At 33.7% G+C, this 23424-nt stretch overlaps 2 protein-coding genes and 1 long non-coding RNA gene across 4 annotated transcripts; all 3 read right to left on the reverse strand.

The window, feature by feature from the left end:
- Positions 1-1024: 1024 nt before the first annotated feature.
- On the reverse strand, positions 1025-7804 carry LOC113498631. 2 transcript variants are annotated; one of them, XM_026878720.1, is made up of 4 exons: positions 7560-7804; positions 4304-4383; positions 1583-1785; positions 1025-1258 (listed from the first exon to the last, which is right to left on the reverse strand). In XM_026878720.1, exons 1-4 carry the CDS (start codon positions 7673-7675, stop codon positions 1127-1129), a joined length of 531 nt encoding a protein of 176 aa, XP_026734521.1. In that variant the 5' UTR covers positions 7676-7804; the 3' UTR covers positions 1025-1126. The 2 variants fall into 2 exon arrangements, 1 of the variants encoding a protein (XP_026734521.1); XR_003401031.1 differs by lacking the exons at positions 1025-1258; positions 4304-4383; positions 7560-7804 and adding an exon at positions 3160-3378 and having other exon boundaries at positions 1721-1785.
- A 4445-nt stretch (positions 7805-12249) lies between these two features.
- LOC113498642 lies at positions 12250-12911 on the reverse strand. Its single transcript, XR_003401032.1, has 2 exons — positions 12631-12911; positions 12250-12442 (listed from the first exon to the last, which is right to left on the reverse strand). It is a non-coding gene; the product is annotated as an uncharacterized LOC113498642 (long non-coding RNA).
- Positions 12912-16984: 4073 nt separating this feature from the next.
- Positions 16985-22505, reverse strand: LOC113498648. The gene is made up of 2 exons (XM_026878745.1): positions 21196-22505; positions 16985-17692 (listed from the first exon to the last, which is right to left on the reverse strand). Exons 1-2 carry the CDS (start codon positions 21671-21673, stop codon positions 17385-17387), a joined length of 786 nt encoding a protein of 261 aa, XP_026734546.1. The 5' UTR covers positions 21674-22505; the 3' UTR covers positions 16985-17384.
- Between the last annotated feature and the right edge of the window lie 919 nt (positions 22506-23424).

Consider the following 23424-nt stretch of genomic DNA (forward strand, 5'->3'; position numbering starts at 1 on the left):
ATCGACGAGTTTAGTAACAACACCTCACCAACAGATGGCGTTACTAGTTCGCAAAGAAAGTTTTCTCAACTTTGCACGCCCAAGCGATTCGGTGTACGTTGTATAGGACTCTTTGATTTATTTAAATAAGATTTTATGGAGTTCTAATAAGGTTCGTTGTTCGATAATGAAATAAAAAGTTATGTTTAATTTTACACTTTTCAGGCCATTATTGGTCATATTTTAAAAGTAGGAAGACTTTAGATTCTTAGCAAATATTAAATATGTATCGATTTGCAATTATTTGTATCCAAAACTACTTTCTTGTACTTTTACTGTGAATATTTGACCATTCAATGTCAATATTGTAATTGACTAATAATGAAATTATGATTTTATATGTGTAGGTTAAATATATACATTTTGTTTGTGTTTCACGGTAATAGTTCGAAAAAAACAAAGTTTATTAAAATACAGTTTATTTTGTTACTAATAACTAGTTATACAGTCTTATTATTGAAAAAAAAAAAGTTTTAATTAACAAGTTGTTCTATGACACATAAACCCGTATGAATTAAAAATTAAAACTATCTCTCATTCATAACTTCAAATTTAAGGACGGCTTTATACAAAATCTCACCAGTTTTTATAGAAAAATAAATGTTTTCTATAAATAATAATTTCGTTGATTTATACCCTGTAGTATCCAAGCCATTTTTATTTGTACAGATTTAAATAAATTAATATAAAAATTATAATTATAAATTTATATAACTTCTACTACATTAAATCTTTTAAATATAATAACGAATCATGCACCATTTAATTCAGCTTTTTAAATAAATAATTTTAAATTAAAGCCTACTATCGCACCTCCAAAATTAAAAATAATTAAGTAAAACATTTTATAAAATTCTTATAATTAAGAAGATCATTGGAAATCTGTACTTCTTTCTGTTAAACTTAGAATTTAAATTATTTATTTATTATAATAAAAAAAATCGACTATTTATATTTACTGTAAAATTAAAAAGTATTGCAAAGGTTCTTAACTCTTACATTTTACAAAAAGGAAAATTAAATATTTTTCCTTCTACATCTTTCTTTGAAGTAAAAATACTTCTGTTCTCTGCTCTCCTATTTAAGTTTATGAACTGATCTGGGCTTTGTAAGCTAGGTCGTTGGCGTCGTTTGCGATGTTTGAAGATCTGGCGTAAGGGTAGGTCCCGGCTGAAGCTGTCGGGGAAGACCACTGCTGTGAAGACTGGAAACCAGCGAGCTGAGGAATTAGAAAAAAATTGACGTCGTTGTCATCATCATTATCATCCTCAACAACGGACAAATATAGGCTATATTTGTCCATACTTGCACGTAGAGGTCGATGTAAAATACATTAAATCATTGTAAGTTATGGAATAGCTAAAACTTTTGAACTTGCAAAAGGCTAAAAATTGATTAACGAATCAGCTGCTTCAAAAATAAGGGGTTTGATAACTATTTTTGTACTTGAAACCTAAACTAAACTTTGGATCATAAAATAGTTTGTAAAATTCAATTATTAACGCTTGATTTATTAACACTTTTTAAAGTAACACTGCCTCACCTTTCCACCAATACTGTTAAGACCACCACCGCTCAACAGTTTCTGTATGCCCAGGGCGGCAGCTACCACGAACGCCAACTTCGCCACTACAAGTGCCTTCGTGACGAGAAGAGTGAGGCCTCCGAACAGCAGACCAGCTACCGCCAGAACCTTGACACCGATGCCCGCTAGGAGAGGAGAGTATTTCTTGATTTTTCCACGAGCTAAAAGAAAAAGGAAGCAAATGAATTATTGCTTTATACATAAAACCAATGTGACCACCACAGGCTACAAGCTACAATATTTGTGGCCTTTTTTGGTTAAGCGGGGGTTATACTCATGGGCACGATCCTCCTCAGGGAGGAAGTGGGTTTTACTCAGTAAACATTGAAACTTAAGATAAAAACGTAAGGCAAACAATCTGTCTCATATACAAAATGTTTAAAACAAATCCTTGTCTAAACCAAGAAATGTAAGTTTTCAGAGGTCCTACCACCTAATCAAATTAAACGTTTGTAGAGAAGAGAGAAACTGTTCTCTTAATTGAACCCTGGCCTATTATATCTTTGTCGTTGTCATTGCACCAATAGTTAACGTTGGTAGAGATCCTCGGATGTATGAAAATGTTAGATCCAAGTCATATGGGTAACGACATCTTTTCCATACTATATTTGAGCATTTACTTACGCTAGCGACTATAGTAATATATCTTTCATTGTTCCTACCGCCAAAACTTACAAAAAGTTCTCAAATACCATTGTATTGAAATACTACGTTTTAGACCAAAATGCTATTCTTATACGTCTGATACATTTCTTTATTTGTAACCTATTTTAATGCGATATAATCTAGGCTTTTTTCACCAGTTTCTGTTTCTACATTCATTTTACATTCAAAACACAAAGATCACGTGAGAAATAATTCAAACACTTTATTGACGGGCGATAATAATATTGGCTTCTTATACCCTGTCATCACTTCTATTCATTTGATATATGCTAGGTGAGATTTATTGGTTTTAATTAATATTATTAAACATAGATATGCATGGCATGGCTGCTACGTGAGTTCGCTTGCGTGGTAAGTGTAATATTGTTATTGCATGTGAAAATTAAATAATGTTTAATACTCTAATCGCTTTTATTATTTCTTGGCATCGTCTTAGACAAGTGTTATTTCTACAAACATGAGTGAAATTGCGGATTTATAATGTAAGTCATCTCGTATTATATTAAATTATTATCTATACTAATATATAAAGCTGAAGAGTTTGTTTGTTTGTTTGAACGCGCTAATCTCAGGAACTACTTATTCAAATTGAAAAAATCTTTTTGTGTTCTATAGATCATTCATCGCGGAAGGTTTAAAGCTATTAACCATCGCGCTGCGAGTAATAGGAGCGAAGATACAATGGAAAATGTGAAAAAAGCAGGGCAGGTATAACTTATATCTTCTATTCGCGCGGACGAAGTCGCGGGCAACAGCTAGTTTATAATATAAAAACATAGACATAATGTTATCTAATTTCAAACTAAGCAAGTCTATACTATGACTGATAGTCCAATTGTTTGTTTGTAATGGACTTCTAAACTACTTACCTGATGAGTTTGTAAGATAGGATGGCTTACATCTCAATTTTTAGTCACAATTTTACTGCAAATAGTTAAATTAAATCTGGCAAATTATTATTAAATCGTGCGTATTAGTCATATCAATTTATAATAGCCATTGTCCATGTTCTATTCAATGTCAAATAATTCTTGTCAAAGAACTCTACTTCATCTTCTTCTTACACTGCACATGACAGACAAAAACTAGTATCTACATAAATACTTTTAAAATGTTTAATAATCTCTTTTAGTGTTTTAATCCTACAAGTCCATATTACGATGAATGACCTTGACCGAGCGAGCGCCGCTCACGTAATGGTACATTGACCTAATGACAACTTTCATTTGTCTGATCTTTTTCTCAAGAGTGTGTAGCAGGCTCAAAACAAATGAATATAAAGAAGGAGGCTATAATAGTATTTATTTTAAATACAAAATAGGTCGTTTTTATTAGAGGAGCTCGTGGCTAAGCTATAACCGCATAAGTGATTCGATCACAGGTTAAGCTATGCTTGACGCGGTTGGTCCGTAGATGGGTGACCATCTTTGTCATAACGAGTTCCTCCGTGTTTCGGAAGGCACGTTAAATTGTGGGTCCCGGCTGTTATTCCTACATCTTTGACAGTCGTTACAGGTAGTCAGAAGCTTGAAAAAGTCTGACAGCCAGTCTAACCAAGGGGTATCATGTTGCCCAGGGTTAAGGAGGTCAGATAGGCAGTCGCTCCTTGTAAAAACACTGGTACTTAACTGAAACTGGTTGGACTGGTAGCCGACCCCAACATAGTTGGGAAAAGGCATAGGCCAATGATGATAGGTCGTTTTTATTTGGTATCTAATTGGATTGACTACTTAAAGAGTATAGTAGTCAACATAACAGCAAAACTCTAGGAATGGTTTGTAAATATGTGTGTATCTTTGGTTTATGTAAAACTGCTGAACTATTTATGATTAATTTGGGAAAGTACCAGCTGACAGGCTAGGTTACTTTTTTATTATCTGTGGCGAAACAAGGATGTACTGGGAGAAACGTACTCAAATAACTTAAATTGAATCAAACAATCCAAAGATAATATAAAACATATATGGAAATAATAAATGTACACAGAGACATACAAGTAACGTTTTTTCTCACCTTCTTCAAAAGTCCTGGCGGCCTCTCGCAGTTCACCAGGTTCAAACTTAACGTTTAACTTCTCTTCACCGGTCGCATCCCTGCGAATAAAAAGGAAGCATAAAGTACGAAACAAGTAGATAAAAATATAAAATTCCTACTAAAAGTATTATTAACACGAATGATTCACCACATCTCAATATTATATTGCATTGCCACATATCACAAATCACATTTTTATATGACCTAGCATAAAAAGTAAAAGTCCCTCAGTTACCTGAAAGGATGTAGAAGTATTTTTGTTTTTTTTAACTACAGAAAATTACAAAGACAAACTGTTAAATGATGTAACGGTTTACTCACGCGTATTTATCGGGGTAGTCCGACTAGTTTCGGACCCAACCGGAGTCCTTAATCATGAGCAGACGCGGCGGGATCGCGAGTCGAACTAGTCGGGCTACCCCGATAAATACGCGAGAGTAAACCGTTACATCATTTAATAATGAATCAGTCTCACGATAGTTATTATAAAAAAAAGACAAACTACTTAAATGTTGTGAGTGTGTTTATATAACATAAACATAAAAAGATGACCTTTTCAAATATTTCATAAACAGTTGGAAATACAGAACAGAGCATTTTCACTACATTTGCATGACAAAGATGTAGTTTTAAAAACGGTTGGTGATTAGGGCTGTGTCATTTTTGGAAAGTTTCTGCCAGTCTCTCTGTTTTCCTCGATAATTGTTGGAACTCATAATTAAATAAGATCTATTGTACGTGGCTACGCAATAAGAGTAACGGTTGATCGATCACATTGGTCCGTTAAACAACACTTCTCGCGGTCGGTCCGTGGATAGGTGACCATTTCATCATCAGCATCATCATTATCAGCCTATCGCAATCCACTGCTGGACATAGGCCTCTCCAAGGTGACCATTTAATTATTCAAAATTACTTTAAATTACGGGACCCAGGTGTCAGAAGTAGTCAGAAGCTAGAAAGTCAAACAACGTTGCCTTACTAAGCTTTTGGTACACCGAGCTTGTGATTATAGAGTGACGAAATGGATTTAAAAAGCCTCATTAAAACTTATAACAATATCCACACTTAATTTTAATCCAGATTAAGGTTTGAAAGTGAAAACTATTCATAAATAGAGTTTAGAGAAAGTGAACTTATAGGTATCAAACAAATAGTGACAATGCAATATTATAATACGTACCTACATACATAATATAATGTACCCATTGTAAGATCAGGGGGCGGGGTAATTCTCGATTGAATATGTTTGATATTTGTCACTCTTTTGGGTAACATATGATTTATGGGGATTAGTAATACTATATTATAATGCACACGTATTACACGCAGGTACGTTGTCTAGATTGCTGATTTAACATTTCTCTTCAAAGTACTCAACAATAAAATTGATTGTCCGGAATTACTCAATAAGGTTCGCATCAATGTGCCATAATGTCATACAAATCTCGGTAAACACTCTTCCATCCCAATAATGTGTATCAAATATAACAGCATTGCCGGTACATCCAAAGATTTGGACGCATCATGTGATTTCGTAAAAATAATAAAGCATAGAATATTGTTTAATATGCTACACATGTAAGTATGCTTGTATTATGTTATTCTTGTTGGAAATCCAAATAAATAGATCGTAAGAAGAAAAATTAGTCGGATTCTGAAACATCCTTTTATTGGCAGTCACTTTTTAAATGTTATTGGCAGTCACTCTATGTTACTCTTAGGTATCAATTTTTTATGTATCTAACTTTGCCACCATGAATGTTTAAATGAAACATAGATTATTTTTCTTTGATAAAAATCGATATAGGCATATGAAACTAACACTATTTAGTAATTGAAAAAAAAACATCTCTGCGTGTAGAATCAAGCAAAGAATTGTTTAAGGAACATTCATTTTTTTATTTCAGCTCAATTTCAGTAACTCAAGCATACTTTTTCAGTTAAATTCATTCCAAATTCTAGGTACAAACGACTTCTCAAGTGTCAAAACCTTTCGCACTCATACATTTTTAATGTAAACAGAACATTGTACAAAATAAGTAGTTAACGAGGCGTGAAACAGTTCGGCATACGTTACCAGTAAAGGTAATTGTAAGCCATAGCTATTGTTCTATCATTTTCTCTTCGAAAACACCATGGAAAGTCAGTTTTTGGTAATTTGAAGGGACATTTTGTATTATTTGAAACTGTTTTATGTTAATAGGTACAGGTAGGTAGGACAGCACGGATAGTCTAGTAGTTGAGGTTACCATGTTAAACCCTATGAGCACGATGTGATGCGAGTTCGATCCCCGTATAGGTGAAGTATTTGAGTGATCCACGAATTCTTGTCCTGAGTCTGGGTGTCTTTGTGCATATGAATTGAATGATTAAGGAAACCCACGCGACTAAAGGATTATTTTTTATGACGCTTACGCTTACGCTTTTAATGAGGAAAACACTGAAAATAATATACTTAAAATGCTCTAGTAATAAGAACGGGGACACTGGCTCTTTTTTCAATGTCCGTCATTAACGTATTTTTTTCTTTTGACCTACAAACAATAATGTCGCTACGCTGAAAACTCCCATTCCTAAAATGTAAGCACTTTATCCTTGTCTTTATTGATTTCTAGTATTTATTTATAGATGAAGGTGAAAAATAATAATATCTCCTAATCATCTATGAGTTGAACTGAATAGGTTTTGACTTTTTATTCCCTAGTCCCGTCATCCCTATTGCAATAACGTAGTAACTATAAATAGGTATTTCCGTCTATTTTGTCTCCGCCGAGCTACGAGAATATAAGGCTTGGATTCTTTATGGACATAGATTTCTTTTGACATACGTGTTATTGGTAAATAATGTTATTTGCTCAGTTTTTTTTATAGAAATACAACTGAAGATTGTTAGTCGGCTTAGTTATAACTAAAAAATGCCGATAATGTAAAAAAAAAAACAAAAAAAAATAAAGCGCGCTTGCCGAAGCTGAAGTTTTTTTTTTTGTAACTGTCTATTTTATCTTGTTATGAACACCCTCATGTATTAGTGTTATACCTAATATTCGATTTGATAAACAAAAATAAAAACAAATTTAAACTAAATAAACAACCACAGAATTTCCTTAAATCACATTTTTTGTTTTTTTTTAAACAAATGATTTTAACGAAAACTTCAGACGCCTTTTAAAACACCAAACGGTTTTTTTTTAAAGTGTCTATAGATTAAAATAAAATAAGAATATCCACTTACTTCTCAATCGCTACACCAGAAAACAGCTCAATTCTTCCATCTTCCTCATTGGATCCCCCCGGCGCTGCACTGCAGGCCACCACCGCGGCAATCAGGAATACACACAACACACGCATTCTCGAAGATTCTAGAACGTTCTGGACGTTTCCAGATAATTCAGAAGAAATACTTCTAGAATATATTCTTTGAAGTTTTATATCCTTCGTTGCCGGAGGCTTGGGATGAAATGAGATGCGCCCGGGATCCCGCCCGCTTATATATGTGAGCCAAGGATGTTACCGAATAGTGCGTTGTATGGTCTTGATACTTTGTATGGGTTACGTTTTGAATATTTTCGCGGGCTTTTGTTTCGGAATGTTGTATACGGATGTAATGGTGGTATATTATAATGTTTTTAGGTTTTAGTGTTGTGTTGTGTTGTTGTATGGAAGTCAATTTCAGGTGTAATTAGTTTTCTGCGTTTGAAAAATTGTTGCATTTGTAAATTTCTAAACATTGTGTAAGCATTGTACAATGGAATTTTTTTTTACCATCTCTAATTTTTATTTAACTTTTAATGCTGCTATTTTTCGCTTTTGTAAACTATGTATTTTTTGAGAAATTAGTATTGTAATCTACAAAAAAAAATATATATACACAAATAAAATCAGATCCAATAAAATTATCTCATTAGATCCAAAAGAGATTAAATAGGTATATTTCGTACATATTTTTTAAACTGAATCCAACTTAAATAAATTTATTTGACAACACACAAACCACCATCATAAGATCATACAATATATTTACTGACACAGCTCTCTGACGTTAAATTCAAGTGAAATTATTTTTATTACGCCTTTTGGCAGGGCTTATGTTATTGTTACATTCTTCGATTGTCAAAAAACTTTCTAAAGGAAGCAATCCGGTAGGTATGGGTGACGTCACTTTGAACATCCTTAAGAAGGAAAAAATGTTTCTAGCTTTGAATAATGTAGAGCAATGTGAGTGAATCGTTGTTGAAGTAAGCTAATGTAGAATTTAGTAGGCATAGTAATAGGAAACTAAATTGTAATTGCCTGTTTAGATCATTTTGGTACCCAAAAGTTTTACAATGCTTCAGGACGTTGAAAAACTATTTTCTATCATTCGATCTAAAAGTATAGTATACATTTTATTCGAAGTTTTATCGACATAAGTATATTGTTTAAGTTTATTGGCAGCACCGTTATGAGGGATGCCTAGAACAACTGTTAAGAGTCGTAGAATAAAGGAGAGGGTCAGCTTACGTGATAATAATAGAGAAAAAGATCCTTCCTGATCGGGGGACCACGACCACGTGAGATGGAAATGATTATGATGCGAGGACGTGAAGTAAAAATACCTCAATAATTTTAGTACTTTGTAATGGTAATCTTGCAGCTACAACTTTATTTCCAAATCACAAGATGGATGGTATACATAATTGGCAAAAGTCCCTTTTACATTTTTTTAGGAAATAATTTTGCTCATAACATATTCTATGCATGCAAACATGTTACCTGGGAACAGTGTATGGTAATAAGTTAGGCATATCAGGTCAACCACGGATTCGATTACAGAACTACCGAATAAAAGATTATTTAAATCTTGGAAATCTAAAGGCTCTACCATTTAATGGTATCTCTAGAGCCTTCTAATCTACTAAAGGGGTCAAGGCTACTACTGTACTGCCGGAGGGAAACTTTCTCCAAAATCTCTTCAAATTGTCCCTTTAGGTTGAGCGCACATTGAACGACATATATAAATCTATGATTGAAATAAGTATAAATAAAGTATAGCTAACATATTTCTGATGTTTTATTTAAGAGCTGTATCAATAATAATTTATTAAAGTTTTACGTGCCCAAGTGTAATTATACCTCTTGACGTGATTTTGAACAGGGCATCAAATAATATTATTCTGTAAATTGCTTAATGAAACTAGAAATATGTCTAAAAGAATCCGGGTCCCGTACAAATATCTTATAAAAATCTTTTGGTTGGGTTACAAATGTTATTCGACCAAAATATTTACAAATGTTATTTATCCTATTTTGGGTACTGACGAAACACCAAAAAAAATTGCCAACGTAATCAGATACCCCTAAGAAAACATCTTAAAAGAACAGGCAAAGCTCAGTTAATATCACGTAACAGAGCTATTATAATATTATTACATAAAACTTCCCAGTATTGTGTCTCTATGTGCGGCGCGCGTTAGATCGCAGTTGCATCGACGCGTTCAAGGTCGTCGCAATGAACTTGTACCGACCGCTTACTTTCTATTTGATCTGCACGTAGTATATGCTAGCTTTATACTCAGATAAATATAGAGGTTTATTTAAATGGGCAGGAAGAAAAACAAATATATTATTACTTAAAACGATTTTTTAAGTTGCTAAATCAGTAATGAAGTTTGTACAAATGTTTAAAGCAACTGAACTACGAGTTTGAAATTGTACTATGCAGTCATTGATCATTTAGCTTTACTAAGATAAAATTTTGTTGAACAATTATACATATCAAAAACTAAATGTGTCAGTTATACTGATTTTAAAGTCTGTAATAAATTTGATCACCTTACTTACTTAGACGGGAAAGGCGATAGGCGATAGGAAGCGGTAGACGCTTTGCTGCAATGGAACGAAAGAGGAGAGCGGGAGGAAAGAAAATTATTATTAGTGGGTTACTAATAATAATTTAGGATGAATTTGAGAAATTGAGGATGTAAAACAAACACTTTACAAATAAACGACGAATTAGTTAATCGTTAAAGTACAACATTTAAAGATTATATAGAGTAGGCGATTATTACCTTATTTTTATAATTACCTAGCCCTATGAAACGGGAATGTAGAGCTTATAGTGAAAAAAATACGTCTAAAATATTAGTTCTGTTATCTCTGCATATACTGTAGCTTGAGAGGCAACGAGTGTGTTGCGTAACTCGAGTGCGTTGGCACACTTTAAGTTGTATAACAACTATTTATATCCCATGGTCAGTGTTGAAGAACCCGCTTATTATTTATGAGCAATTTCATTTGAATCGGTTTAATTATTCATGAGTAATGCACGTACTTGTTGTAAGGGTTTGGAACTGATTTTATGTATTAGAAAGTTTGATTTGTTTCTTTTGGGTGTCGTGTAGATGTTTGAATTTGAAATAGGCTGGTTCCAGAAACATGCACTCCTCAAGCTGACTGTCCATACTAATAGACACTAAAATTTGTGCAGCGTTTGGGCTGAGAAGTCGGTGCGATTTAAAAATAAATGATTAATATAACTGCATACATATTGATCCATCAGGGCTGACTGTCAGCTCATGCTCAGTGTGATGGTATACTAGTATACCAACCAAGTTTTGGGTTTATTGCCCATGGTGGATTAGATTGACTTGATGTTGATTAGAAGAAATATCTGCATTTGTTCTGCACGCAAAACCATTTTAATATAATTATAAAAAGGAAAACGTTCCATCATACCTTCTGCTCCATTTATTACCATGCCCATCGTCATCAATTCATCACTAGATATTACACTGAGTGTACACTGAGACACTGCCAGGGACCAACAACCATAGGACAAAAACAAGCCAGGAAACTTTAAACTATTTATTGCAATCCTATTGCCACGTCACATATCATTTTATTGGATTGTACAACGGTCTTCGTAGAACTGCGCGCTAAAAGGATTGTCCAGAGCCATCGTACTCTCAGCGATCTTGTCTCTCACTTTGTCTGACACATTGTAGATTCCCCCCACAACTCTTCGAACGCCTCTCGTTATGAACATTTTAGGGCTGTGCTTATGGAAGAATGCCTTCATTTTCCTGTGTCGGAGAGCCATTTTTCGTCGTATTGGATGTGGTCTGCTGAACACTGATCTTTTTCTCTTAGGAAAGATACGTCGCCTCCGCTTACCCATGGTAGCACCGGTTATTCCTTATTGGTTGCCATTTTTTTCTTATTTTTATGGATGTTTTTTGGGGATTGGGTACAAATAAATTTTTGTTTTTATTTTTCACATTCTGCCATACTTTAGTGTTTTTCGATGTCAGTGTCTTGTGTCAGTTGTGTCGCTTGGCCGCTTTTGTTTTGTCGCCAGTTCTGGATTTGATAGTGAAATCTTACTGAAAGAGTTTTTAGTCTCTGCGTTTTGTTATTTTCTTGCTCTGGACTAGAGGGATAAAGGTTGATAAAAATTCATATTTGCTTCCCAAAAAGTATCCAATTGCTATAAGAAGAAAAATTATTGCGGTAAGTAAGATTTTTTATCATAACATAGAATCAAATTATTCCAGTCTGTGGCTAAGGTCTGTGGCGATTGTAAATGATTTTTGTTTTTATTTGACACATAAAATTGATGAGACTAGAGTCTGACATACGAAACATGAGCCTGGAAAAAAGCGGCAAATTCAAAAAATCTAGCGCTGGTATCACTGTGTATAGTAAGAAAAATACATTTTGATATTTGATTTTACATCATGGATTAATAAATTATGGACAAATATTATTGTTGTTTTATATCATACGATTTTTAATGGCTCAACCGTTTTAAACATAGTATTTTTGTGTATATAATATCTACCCATTACTGTCCCACTGCAGGGCAAGGGCCTCTTCTCAGAATGAGGAGGGTCATTTTTGTATATAAGCATTCTGCAATTGTAAGGAGAAATAAATAAACGTAGTTATTATAACATTATTTATTGTGATTCGTAATCAAAATCGGAATCTAAAAAACTACTTCAAGAGATTCGTCACTATCACTACTATCATCTTTTACATTTATAGTAAAACTTTCCAGTTGCGTTTCAAGAATGTTATCTTTTTCAACATAATTATTTTCGTTTTTTATGAGGTGTTCTATACAATTATTCCATTCTGCAACAAAAAAAAATATTATAAAATTATTTAAAAAATGTTAACATCTATATTTTCGGTTCCTGAAGAAATACGAAAATATATAAAACATTGAATACATTTTCATAGATAACGAGATAAATGTTTTATGCAAATATGAATATGTAATAGGATTAAGCAAAGGATCAAGATAAACGTGTCGTGCTTACCAATGGCTTCCAAGATTGTAACCAAACATTGGTCTTTTACATTGAAAATCTGTTCATTGTCTTTATTTTTCACATCAAATTTATTAATCATATTGAATATTAGCCTTCTAGCCTCATTCTTAATAGGAGTCTTCATATTTAATGGTTTAAAATAATTTCGCAGCAAAAAAGTAAACACGTTTTATGCAAATGACAATTCATGTACTGACATTTGACATATATTTTGGTGTGGCTATATGAAGAATGTCTAAAAATTGTCTAGCTCATGTTTTGCGTGTCAGACTCTAAGGAATCACATAATATAATACAATAACAAAACCTTTTTCGTTTTAAACATTGGATTTAATCTTTGGTTTAAAATAAGTTTACTTATAAGTATAAACATACAGTTACAATAATACAATATAATAATTTGCACATTTTTCATATATTACAAGAATATTTTATTCATATACTACGTTTAATATAAATTGACGTAAAAACCTATTTTTTTCGCTCCCACCAGTTTTTTCATTGTATTCCGTGATTATCATTCAGCCATACCAATTTGAACTCTTTATTCTTACAATTAGGTCTTTAATGCACCATAACAGGTAAAGGAACATAATCCCCTCTCTTATAATGCTCATCGTAGTACACATGGTCTTCACTCTTTGACGGCACCTGTATGATCTCGACTTGTGTCTTGGTGTCGTCCTTCCGATTCTGGTAGCTGTGGTTGTGGTCGAACATGCCTTTGAGGCTGAGGACTGAGGCCATTACGGTTGAGAAGAAGCCCATCATCAGACCTAGAAGAAATAAGTGTTTAAAGAAGAATCTGGATCTGTTAGATTTCAATGCTATTTCAGTAATCGGCAAAGATTTGGGTGTTAATATGATATTGTAATATAAACAAAAGTAAGTGATTATTATTCACACAGTTATGCTTATGATAGCCATAAACAGTTTAATGCCAGATGATGAGTTTTGGTCAAAGCAAAATGTGATCCGTCTTAGTAGCTGGACATAAGCCCCTACCGTGGTACGCCACTTACAATATTAATACCTTAATAAATCTACCCATAAGTACTTTATTAAATTACTCCGCAAGAGTTTTTAAGTAGCCTGTCTACAAATTGACTCACCAAACGTCTCTTATCATTAAAATCTATTTATAAATAACTAAAAACTCACCTTTAGCAGATAAGAAAGCTAACGCTTTCAAAGCAATTGGTATCAAGAGGCTCTTAGCTGCCAACAGCCCGAGGATCAGCGGCATCATATACTTCCGATGCATCTTCGGGAACCTGTTCCCTCCCCTGTTCTTCTTTGTTGATTTCCTGATGACCTTGAAGATGCAATTTTTCATTTTGTCTCCACCCCCCTTAATCCCCTTATGTTTTCCCTTCCCCTTGCGCTTTGTATTCTTATTCTTTTTCGAATGCTTCTTCTTTTTTGAGCCTTTCTGTTGCTTTGATGATCTTGGTTCGATGTCCTTAAGGTCTCGTGATTCCGTGTCTGTAATAATTGTGACCTGTATTTATTTTGGATACAGGCATTTGCTTAGCAGTAAGGAAAAAAAGGATTTGATGACGTCAATTCCTAACATATCCAAGAATACAAAATTAATGAATAAAAGAGGTTTTAAGAATATGCATTGTCGATATTATTGAAATAATCAGACTTAAAAATATTGTTTCGGAGAGAAAACATAAATGTTTGGGAAAAGGAAAAAAGACGTACATCTTTATAGCTCGTATGTATTGAGCATGTTACTGAAAATATTATTCCTTACCTGGCAAGGATCGTGGCGCGAAGTTACCACTAGCAATAATCCACTCCAAAGGCTTAGTTGCATTGAAGTTACCATCCACGTAATTATCGTGACCACTTGGCCCAAACCCAAAGACAGTCTCTGTCTTCACAATTCCATAATTATTTGTGTTATCAAGCATTAACCCGCGGGAATAGGGAAGCATTTTGACCTTGACCTTTTAAGCTACGCTGATACTTTTCATATTATTCCTAAATGCTTTTTTCTTGACTACCTCAAGTGTAATGGTGTTGACATAGACAGTCTTTGACTTTTATAGCGACATAATGAGACTACAGGGGTCTATGAAGCGTCAAGTTTTAATGGCTCCATACGATAATTATCCGCTAATTTTAGTGTTAGGGAAAGCGTATGGTGGTCATTTTGAAGACTTAATTGGCTAGATGGTAATGAACTATGAAGTTTAAGGATGTTATACTTTGACATTGTTGCGGGTTTCTAAAATCGTTTTTGCAGCAAAGGCTTTTGGAATTAAAGGATTTTGCAGCTGCTCTGCAATCCCTCTTCCCATTTTAGGAGATAACATTGGCGCAAAGCATTTGGAGCCCGGATTTATTTAATTCGCTGCTTTTTAAGTAAGTTGTAAATTATAATATTTGTGGTCCAGATTTTTTATTTACTGGTAATTCAATGCTATTCACGATTAATTAAAAAAATGTCGCTTGTCACAAAATATTACAACCCACATTTCATTATTTGCACTAGGAAACCATTGAATGTTAAATAAGCAAATAAGCCTGATGATCATTCTAATAAGCTGGCTTTCTCATGGACATAAATCTCCTCGGGGCAGAAGGAGGATAGAATCAGAATCATACTGACTAAGCCTCAACCGTGCAACGTTTTCCGCATTTGGCCGGTGCTTGGCAATGCAATGAAATCCATCACTCACCGACTGCGGTGCAAAGCAATCTTTATTATGGCAAAACCATTATGCGATGTAAAAAAAAAAAAATCGATTCAAGACTGTAATTGATAGCTGTACAACTTGCTCGTTTTTATTTTATTGATAGTAAAGTCATTTTGATTTTTTTTTATTCGTAGATCTGTAGGAACTATGTACTTATATGTCATCAGTTTGTAGCTTATTGAAAAAGGTTCATGTTGTCAACAGCTACGCTTCGTAGTAACACGTAAATAAAATAGATGGCGTTGTTGATGGTATAGTTAGAGGGTGGATGGGTTCAATGGTTAGAAGGGTAGTAGCCGGCTGGTTACATTTTTTTAAAATCCTGACACGTATCTTGTCTAGTTAGTATAAGTATGAAACTATTTAGTCGTGTTAGCGTAGTGGTTGTGGCTTTAACTAAAAAACTGGAGATTGTCGGTTCGATTACCGCACAGGAATATTTTTTGTGTTATGACCATGAGTGTTTATTATTCTTTGTCTGGGTGTCATTTTTGCATATGACAAGACTTAAAATATTGATAATATTTGTATGAGTTGTCAGCTTTTCGTTTTACAGGCTCGGCTTAGTTTGTGATCAGGTGTATCTGATCCCATCATGGATCTGATCTCATCTTGTAACTTACAATCTTTTCCTTCATGTAATGGATGTCTAGTTTATAATTATTTTCTGCAGATACTTTTGAGCCAAAATCAGTTTTGATAACATTGTTCATAATAATTTTAAAAGGTTGACTGGCAACTCGAAGCTTATGGTCATTTTATTCAAGTACTATAATGATATTAAGATTGAACTTTAAACTGGCCATACGTACCTTTAACATTATCTACTTTATACTTACTTATCAAAAGTATTTTTTTTTCTGAGATATCGTTTTAAAGACTGTCATTATTGTAACCACAAGATGAGTTGAGAATCTAATGGAAAGACAAATGGAGCATGTCGATCCTATTCTGTGGTTATCAATATTTGTTATTTTAAAACTTAATTTTTCTTTTCAATCAAAAAGTATTTTCTATCTATTCAGTAGATTGTGTTTTTTCATTTGACCATGGTAGGTAAACGATCTCACTAGGTACTTGTTAGTGTTTGTGATTTAATAAAAAATATTTTTTCGGTACTTTAATGGCAGCGTGAAGCAGGTTTACTAAGAAATTTACTCCTTGTCATTCATAATATGCGTATAGACAGCGAATCATAGATCAAATTGTTGTGGATCACAGAAATGCTTGTCTGCGGTACTTGCGTAGTAATGATCTGTAGATAACGCAATTTATTAATAATTAAGGTAACCCTTCATAACTGACGTTATCAAGCATTTCCCTTTTCCGTGAGTTTTATTGTGTAAACATTTTTGTAGATTCTTTTCATTTCGTTTTGTGATATATGTACGGGATAGTTAATTTTAAGAGCGTCTAGTCCAATAATGGTTTAAAAATAGAAGCACGCTGCAATAGGTTATTGAGAAAACTATAAAAATAGTATTTAAGGTTCAGACAATTTCAATAAAAGTCATAAAAAATCGAAGCACTTGAGTATAATTATATTATTATTGTTAGCGATACACAATTTTGTCTACGTTATAATTGGTAACTACATTATCTATACTTACTAACAATAAATAAATAAATAACTTAAATTCTAGTACTTAATTATATTTACATTTGCGCGAGCTTAAAAATAGCGTTGATTGTTCATTAAATACAGATAGCCCAAGTTTTGTACGAAAAACAGAAAAAAAATGGAACAGTAAAATCAGCCAATCAACAATCGGTGGATTTCCATATCTTTGATGTCAGACTGACAGATTCCGAATGGACGCTTACTTAGACTGAATGGCAACTGCGAGTCGTCGACTTTATTTTATACTTTAATTTCCTACCGACTTCAAAATTGGTTATATTCCATCCATATCAAATCCCAATCCAAAATAAATATCTGTTCTATTTTGATTTTGCTTGTCGATTCTCTATTCGTGTCTGCTTCCACAGTCGCTTTCATTCCAAATATTTGAAGTCGGTTTCGTTTGTCGTTTAGTACCCTCCCTTTTGTAGTCCCATGACCGCTGCGAATAATGCAAAGAAGAATCCTGCGAGGCCGGTTGCTCCGATCAGGAGTATTAACCCTGCGATCATGACTGGAACCAGAGCAAAGTACTTCATCTTGTAAGCCAGTAGTAACGGCAACATGTATTTCTTTAGTTTCTTTGGTTTGAGCTTCTTTTTCTTGTTCTTATTCCGTACTTCCTCCTGACCTTTGATGCTGCCGACGTCTTCTTCTTCAAACTCTCCATCATCCTCAAATTCGTCCTCTTCGTCCTCGTCGTCGTCGCCCATTAAATCTGGAAAATAGAAAAAGTCTTTGTTAATTACAATGGAATATTTATAATTACACAGAGTATACAAATTTGCTTTGAATCATTATTACTTCATCATCTTATTTTTATTATTATCATAACATTATCCTAGAGAATATTTATAGCTAGGTATCTAGAGTATACCTAGAGTATTTTTAATTAAATTGCTGTCATATAGAAAAATATAAAATAGTTTCTCAGAAAGAAACACGCATTTACTATAGAAATTACAGGTTATGAAACTTGTCAGCTAATTACCGCTTTTAAAAACCAACGACTATGTCACAAATATCGTAATATCATCTTGGTTAGGCTAATAACCTGAACCGATTGCGTTAGCTTAAGACAAGAGATGACTACTGATTACACAGCACGCATGTGTCAGTAATTTACAGCGTAATTGTTCGTAATCTGAAAGTATTAAAGTTGAATTATCATCTTTAACAACTAAACTGTTAAACATTCTTGTTAGGAAAGTTGAACGGCGCTGTCAGCCTTTGCCGTTGTCATTTTCCAAAGTTCCATCTTCGAACTCAAATTTTCTCTCATTTTAATACACTTTTATCGCAAAATGATTGTCTGCTGTATTTATTATTGCATTCATTAAGGATTTAAAAAAATATGAGCCATTTGTAATGATGTTTATCTCAAAAACATTGATGACCAAAATCATCTAAGTACTAACAGTCAACCAATAGAACAAGATCATGTTGATACAGAATGAGTTGTAATAAACGAGAATTATTGTGTTCTAGAAGCACTTGATTTATGATCTCATAATATACTAAAGAACAATAAAGTTGATAAAGAAACAGTAACACAATTGACAGTTTCAATATTTATTGGCAATCAACACCTAAGATTTAATGAAGCCATGACCATTTATGAAGGAGATAGCAAACTGAATGATAATGGTATCAATCAAACCATTTAAACTGATATTGATCGCACCATTATAAGCGATAATAATGTCTAGTGATTAGCGTGTTCACTCTTGCTTTTGAATTGCATGAAAGTGTTAAGTTTAATTAAAAAATGTTAATTAATAAAATATTGCATGCTCAATTTATTCATAATTTTTCTTCCTTGTTCACCCATACCAATATATTCGGTCAAATAAAAATATCCCATTTGAATTTCCAGTGGTTTATAAAAAAATATAAAGCTTTTAAATATTTATGAGATTAATGATCGTTATTTCATTGTTTGAATTAAATATGTATCATTTCATCTTTTTCTATATGCTATGAGCCGTCAGATCCAAAGCTAAGATGCTTTATCTATCAACTCAGTAAAGCTCGGTCACAACTCAACATTCAAATGATCCCTTTCTTGTCCACTGCACTTACCGCCCTGCTCACCCAATAATAGAGAAACCGTCGCAATACTACCACTATCATTACCCACCGTTACAAATTCACCGTCGACTGATCGTCACTAAGCAAAGTAGACAAAAGGCCAAGTTTGGACAAGACTTTATGAGGTTTTGGAGTTCAATACAAAAATATTTAAGTATCGTAATTATCCTTTAACTTGTTTTAAGAATAATTTCAAAGCAAATGATTTATATCATTTCGTTTGAATGGTCCTTAACACCTTAAAGAGATTAGGATACGGGACAAGCGAAAATTAGTTTTTTTTGACTAGATCACGATTGTCATCTTATTATTATCGAAGCAGAACCTCAGTTTCAAAGACGATATTTTTATTTAACGGAATCAATTCAAGTCAACTTGTGATCCCAATGAATTCTCATCATCAAATACCTAATTTTTATGTTTCTATAAAGGTGTTTCATTAACGTCATCATATGCCTTCTGCCTTCACACATGTCTAACAAGCAATAACTCTCGCTACCCTGAATTTCATCAATATCGTAACTTGCAATCATTTCCGCTCGTTAACTTCAGCTATATCTTTATGTATATTGTTACCGTTCGCTTCGATGTGCGTTGCATTACGGTTTTTTATATCAAGTTCATAATCAGGAGTCGTTGACATGGAAACATCAACAATCCAGCAGTCGCTTGTTAATTGTTTGTTTGATCTAGGACTTGCATTGGAGCGTTGCATTGCAAGAATTACGGTCACTCTACACCATGCCATTATTTTGCATGCGTAAAATAATTGATGCAGGTACTTTTTTGTGTAATTTGGTGATGTCATCCATAAGAAAGATGCTACTGAATATGAGGGTTGAAATGAAATGAAAATAAATTTAAATTCCAATGACCTAAATGTCATTAATAATCCAATTGATGTTCACTTTGATTGAACATCAAACTACTTTGTAGACGAACTAGATACTCCCAAAATCTTTTTCAAATTGGTCGCTTAATTATTTACAGATATGGGAATCGGTCCTTAGGTGCCCTACATCAATTGAACTAGATATTGTATAATCAACAATTACTTATTAATGAAGCCTTTTAAATTCTGGCAGTAATCATAACAGCGGAAAGGGAATTAAATGCAAATATCTTGTGTGTAATTGCTAATTTTGCTTTTTAATTATCAGGTGTAGGTGTTTCTTGATTTTAAGGTGATACTGACATAGATCCATATAATTTTGGATTGTGCTCCTCTATTTTGTCATTATTTTTGGTTCCTTCGTCATTATCAAGTGATTCTGTGTTATATGAGGTTTTGTCTATATCTCTTTAGATAACTACATCATCTGAATCATTTTGGTAATTTAAATTCTTCATTATTATTCAGGGAAAGTTTTCAGAGTCTATTCTCTTGACATCGTTATTAATAATCGTATTTGTTGTTAAAAGAACAATGGTGTTTCAATACAATTGCATCGTCATGTTAAGTAATATTCAAATTAGATTCAATTAAGATCTTGATGTTAATTATGTAATACGTATCAATTAAAATACTTTATTATATCTCTAATTTAATAATTACCAGTAAAATAATAAATTATCATTAAACTTCGATATACTCTGGAACACTGAAAATTGTACGTTTTAATCGACTATTAATGAACGATCATGCAACGCAAGGTCATTGATACTAAATAAATAATTATTAACAGAGTGTTGCGTGATAGTGGCGTATTCACATCGGCATTAGATAGTCTCCGTGCTAAATCATCTCTTTCAATTTGATTTATTGCTTAGGATAATATGGAATGCAATGGAAAATACAGTTTTTATCAACTGATTTAATAACGAAAGAGATTTTATTTTTGCTGGGTCCATTGGTTAGGTGTTAGCTATGTTTTCATTTTGATTTATATATCTCATGGTATATTGGCATTTGTAATCTTTAGCATTAAGTCAATAGGTACCAAATTCTGTAAAATTGTGAAACGAAAAATGCATCAATAGATCAAAATCCCTAATAGAATGGCCAAAGAATTGAATAGGGGCTGTTATTTTATTCCCATCTATTTAGTAACTATTGTCCAAATAGGTTTGAAAAAGCTTAATAGGTCATAATAACCTAATAATTGGTTATTAAAGTAAACCTATACTTACAAGAAATCGACCTCCTTGACGCACTAGGCTCCGAGAATCCCTCAGGCTTCTCAATAATAGGTTCCTCAACATTCAAAGACCTTCTCTCGAACTCAGCATTCCTAATCAAGGGTATTGTCTTAATTTGAAACTGTTTATCATTGTCCGTCAGATTACTTTTCTCTTTGGCAATTGGGATATAATTACCAGGGAAAAGCACATTGGAACTGTTTTTCACATCAGCATAATATACATTCCTTTCCACTTGGGGCTCTTCCGGCTTCAGAGGGATGGCGCGAGGCTTAAAGGCGTACCGTTTGTACATATATGGGACACGGGACTCTCTCGTCTGGAAACTCGAAGGCTTGATGACTATAGATGCACTGGTTACATCGATCACCGAATCACTGTCCTTGTTCCAAAGTTTCTTCAAAGCGTCCTGGTACTCAGTGGCTGACGCCAACACCACACAACAGAGCACTAAAGTTTGGTAAAACATATTGATGGTTATTTAATGTCACTTATTACACAACACTTCACTTTCTTCAGATCCTCGCCCTGTCCACCATTTTGCATCAAGCGATCGCGCAAAACTGAATTACTGTCGCTGGTAGACGTTATATTTATACATGTGTAAGTATAAACTTGCGTTTTTCCAGTTGGTTCACGGTCGGACGGGCCTACAAGCTTCCTTTGGTTTCAATTCCGATATGAACAAAATGTGTTCGAAATGAAAAACTTGGTCGTTTTCGCGTGGCTTCTTCCGTTAATGGTTTGGTGACAGTTTCTCCAATTGATTGTGGTGTAATTTGTTGTTCGCGTATTATTTGATGGCAGGAGATGTCTTGATATGTACGGATGGTGAAAAGCTGTCGTCTTTTGTCAAATTGAGTTGCTGATTAAACATCTGAGTTATTACCGTCGTGGAGTGTGCTCATTCTGTCAGCAATTTGCTTGTTAGGGTGTGTGATGAGTATACAATTGTAACTTAATTCTGTACTAGACTGATTTGCTCAGAAATTGGTTTTAGCACAACACTATACCTACTCAATATGATAACTTATTTTCTGTACTTATTTGTTGTGACTTCTTAAGGATTACTCATGATCGGTATGTCGATATTGGCTAAAGGTCTAAAAAAGTATAATTTTCTTTACATATTACTCAAAGGAAAATATGATTCACTGATCAATATTAAGACGACCGACAACGACGAGAAATGACCGGTTCTGCAGTTACCAACCCATGAAACTGCCGTAGGATCAAAACATCTTGCGATTTTCACCAAAACGACATCGGCCAACTTTCGAAATTTTCCAAAATTCATGATCATTTTGAAAAGAAAACATAAAATATACCTTTCAAGTAACGTTCTATTAATTCTGTAGTATCTGAAAAACATTACCCTCCTTTTTTGCTATCGGATAAATCGTACATAATGACGCTTTTTTTTCCAGATCTATTATTACCGTTGCCATGGTAATTAAAATCAATGAGTTTTCTTCTGCATGGGTTATTAACTATGGCTTAGATGCAACGAAAGTGAGTGCAGTATAGAATACTGAACGAATTTCGATGGGGGTTTCTAAAGATGATTGATGACTAAGCTATTGTAGTTTTTAGGCTGATGTAATTCATGTTAAACGTATATAATATCGTCGACTTTGATACAGATGACCGAGTCAATATTTTGATTAGGGAAATAAAACTATAACTACGATTCAGTTTTCAATGCTTGGTATTGAACTAAGAAAAAGAACTGTTGCTTTTTTGTACAATCTAATTTCTGACTTCAAACTTGGCAATGGTCTCCAATATGTGACTCCAGACTGGTTTGTCCTACTCCACTTTACACCTTTCCCATCCGAAAATATTGGTGTCCCACCGCCAAAGGCCTTGGCTCACCTCGTTTGCGACTTTTGACTTTATGGATAACTAGCTGTTGCCCGCGACTTCGTTCCCGTGGGTAGAAGAAGATATAAGTTATGATTTATACCCGTCCTGTTCTTTTCACATTTTCCATTGTATCTTTGCTCCTATTAGTCGCAGCGTGATGGTTTAAAGCCTTCCTCGATTAATGGTATATTCAACACAAAAAGATTTTTTCAATTTGGACCAGTAGTTCCTGAGATTAGCGCGTTCAAACAAACAGACAAACAAACTCTTCAGCTTTATATATTAGTATAGAATATAGATTATTTTTGTCCAGAAATCGTTATACATGCGGGGTATAATGAACTCCTGTGGCAC

This window comes from Trichoplusia ni, chromosome 1 (genome assembly GCF_003590095.1).
Source record: "Trichoplusia ni isolate ovarian cell line Hi5 chromosome 1, tn1, whole genome shotgun sequence".
Taxonomy (NCBI): Eukaryota; Metazoa; Arthropoda; class Insecta; order Lepidoptera; family Noctuidae; genus Trichoplusia; species Trichoplusia ni.

Coding starts and splice junctions, on each gene's coding strand:
- LOC113498631 (XM_026878720.1), bottom strand. CDS start 7,675: ATGCGTGTGTTGTGTGTATTCCTGATTGCCGCGGTGGTGGCCTGCAGT. Junction 1,786..4,303: donor CGCCAGGACTTTTGAAGAAG/GTGAGAAAAAAC, acceptor TTTTTCTTTTAG/CTCGTGGAAAAATCAAGAAA. Junction 1,259..1,582: donor TTAACAGTATTGGTGGAAAG/GTGAGGCAGTGT, acceptor CTAATTCCTCAG/CTCGCTGGTTTCCAGTCTTC.
- LOC113498648 (XM_026878745.1), bottom strand. CDS start 21,673: ATGTTTTACCAAACTTTAGTGCTCTGTTGTGTGGTGTTGGCGTCAGCC. Junction 17,693..21,195: donor GTCAAGGAGGTCGATTTCTT/GTAAGTATAGGT, acceptor TCTATTTTCCAG/ATTTAATGGGCGACGACGAC.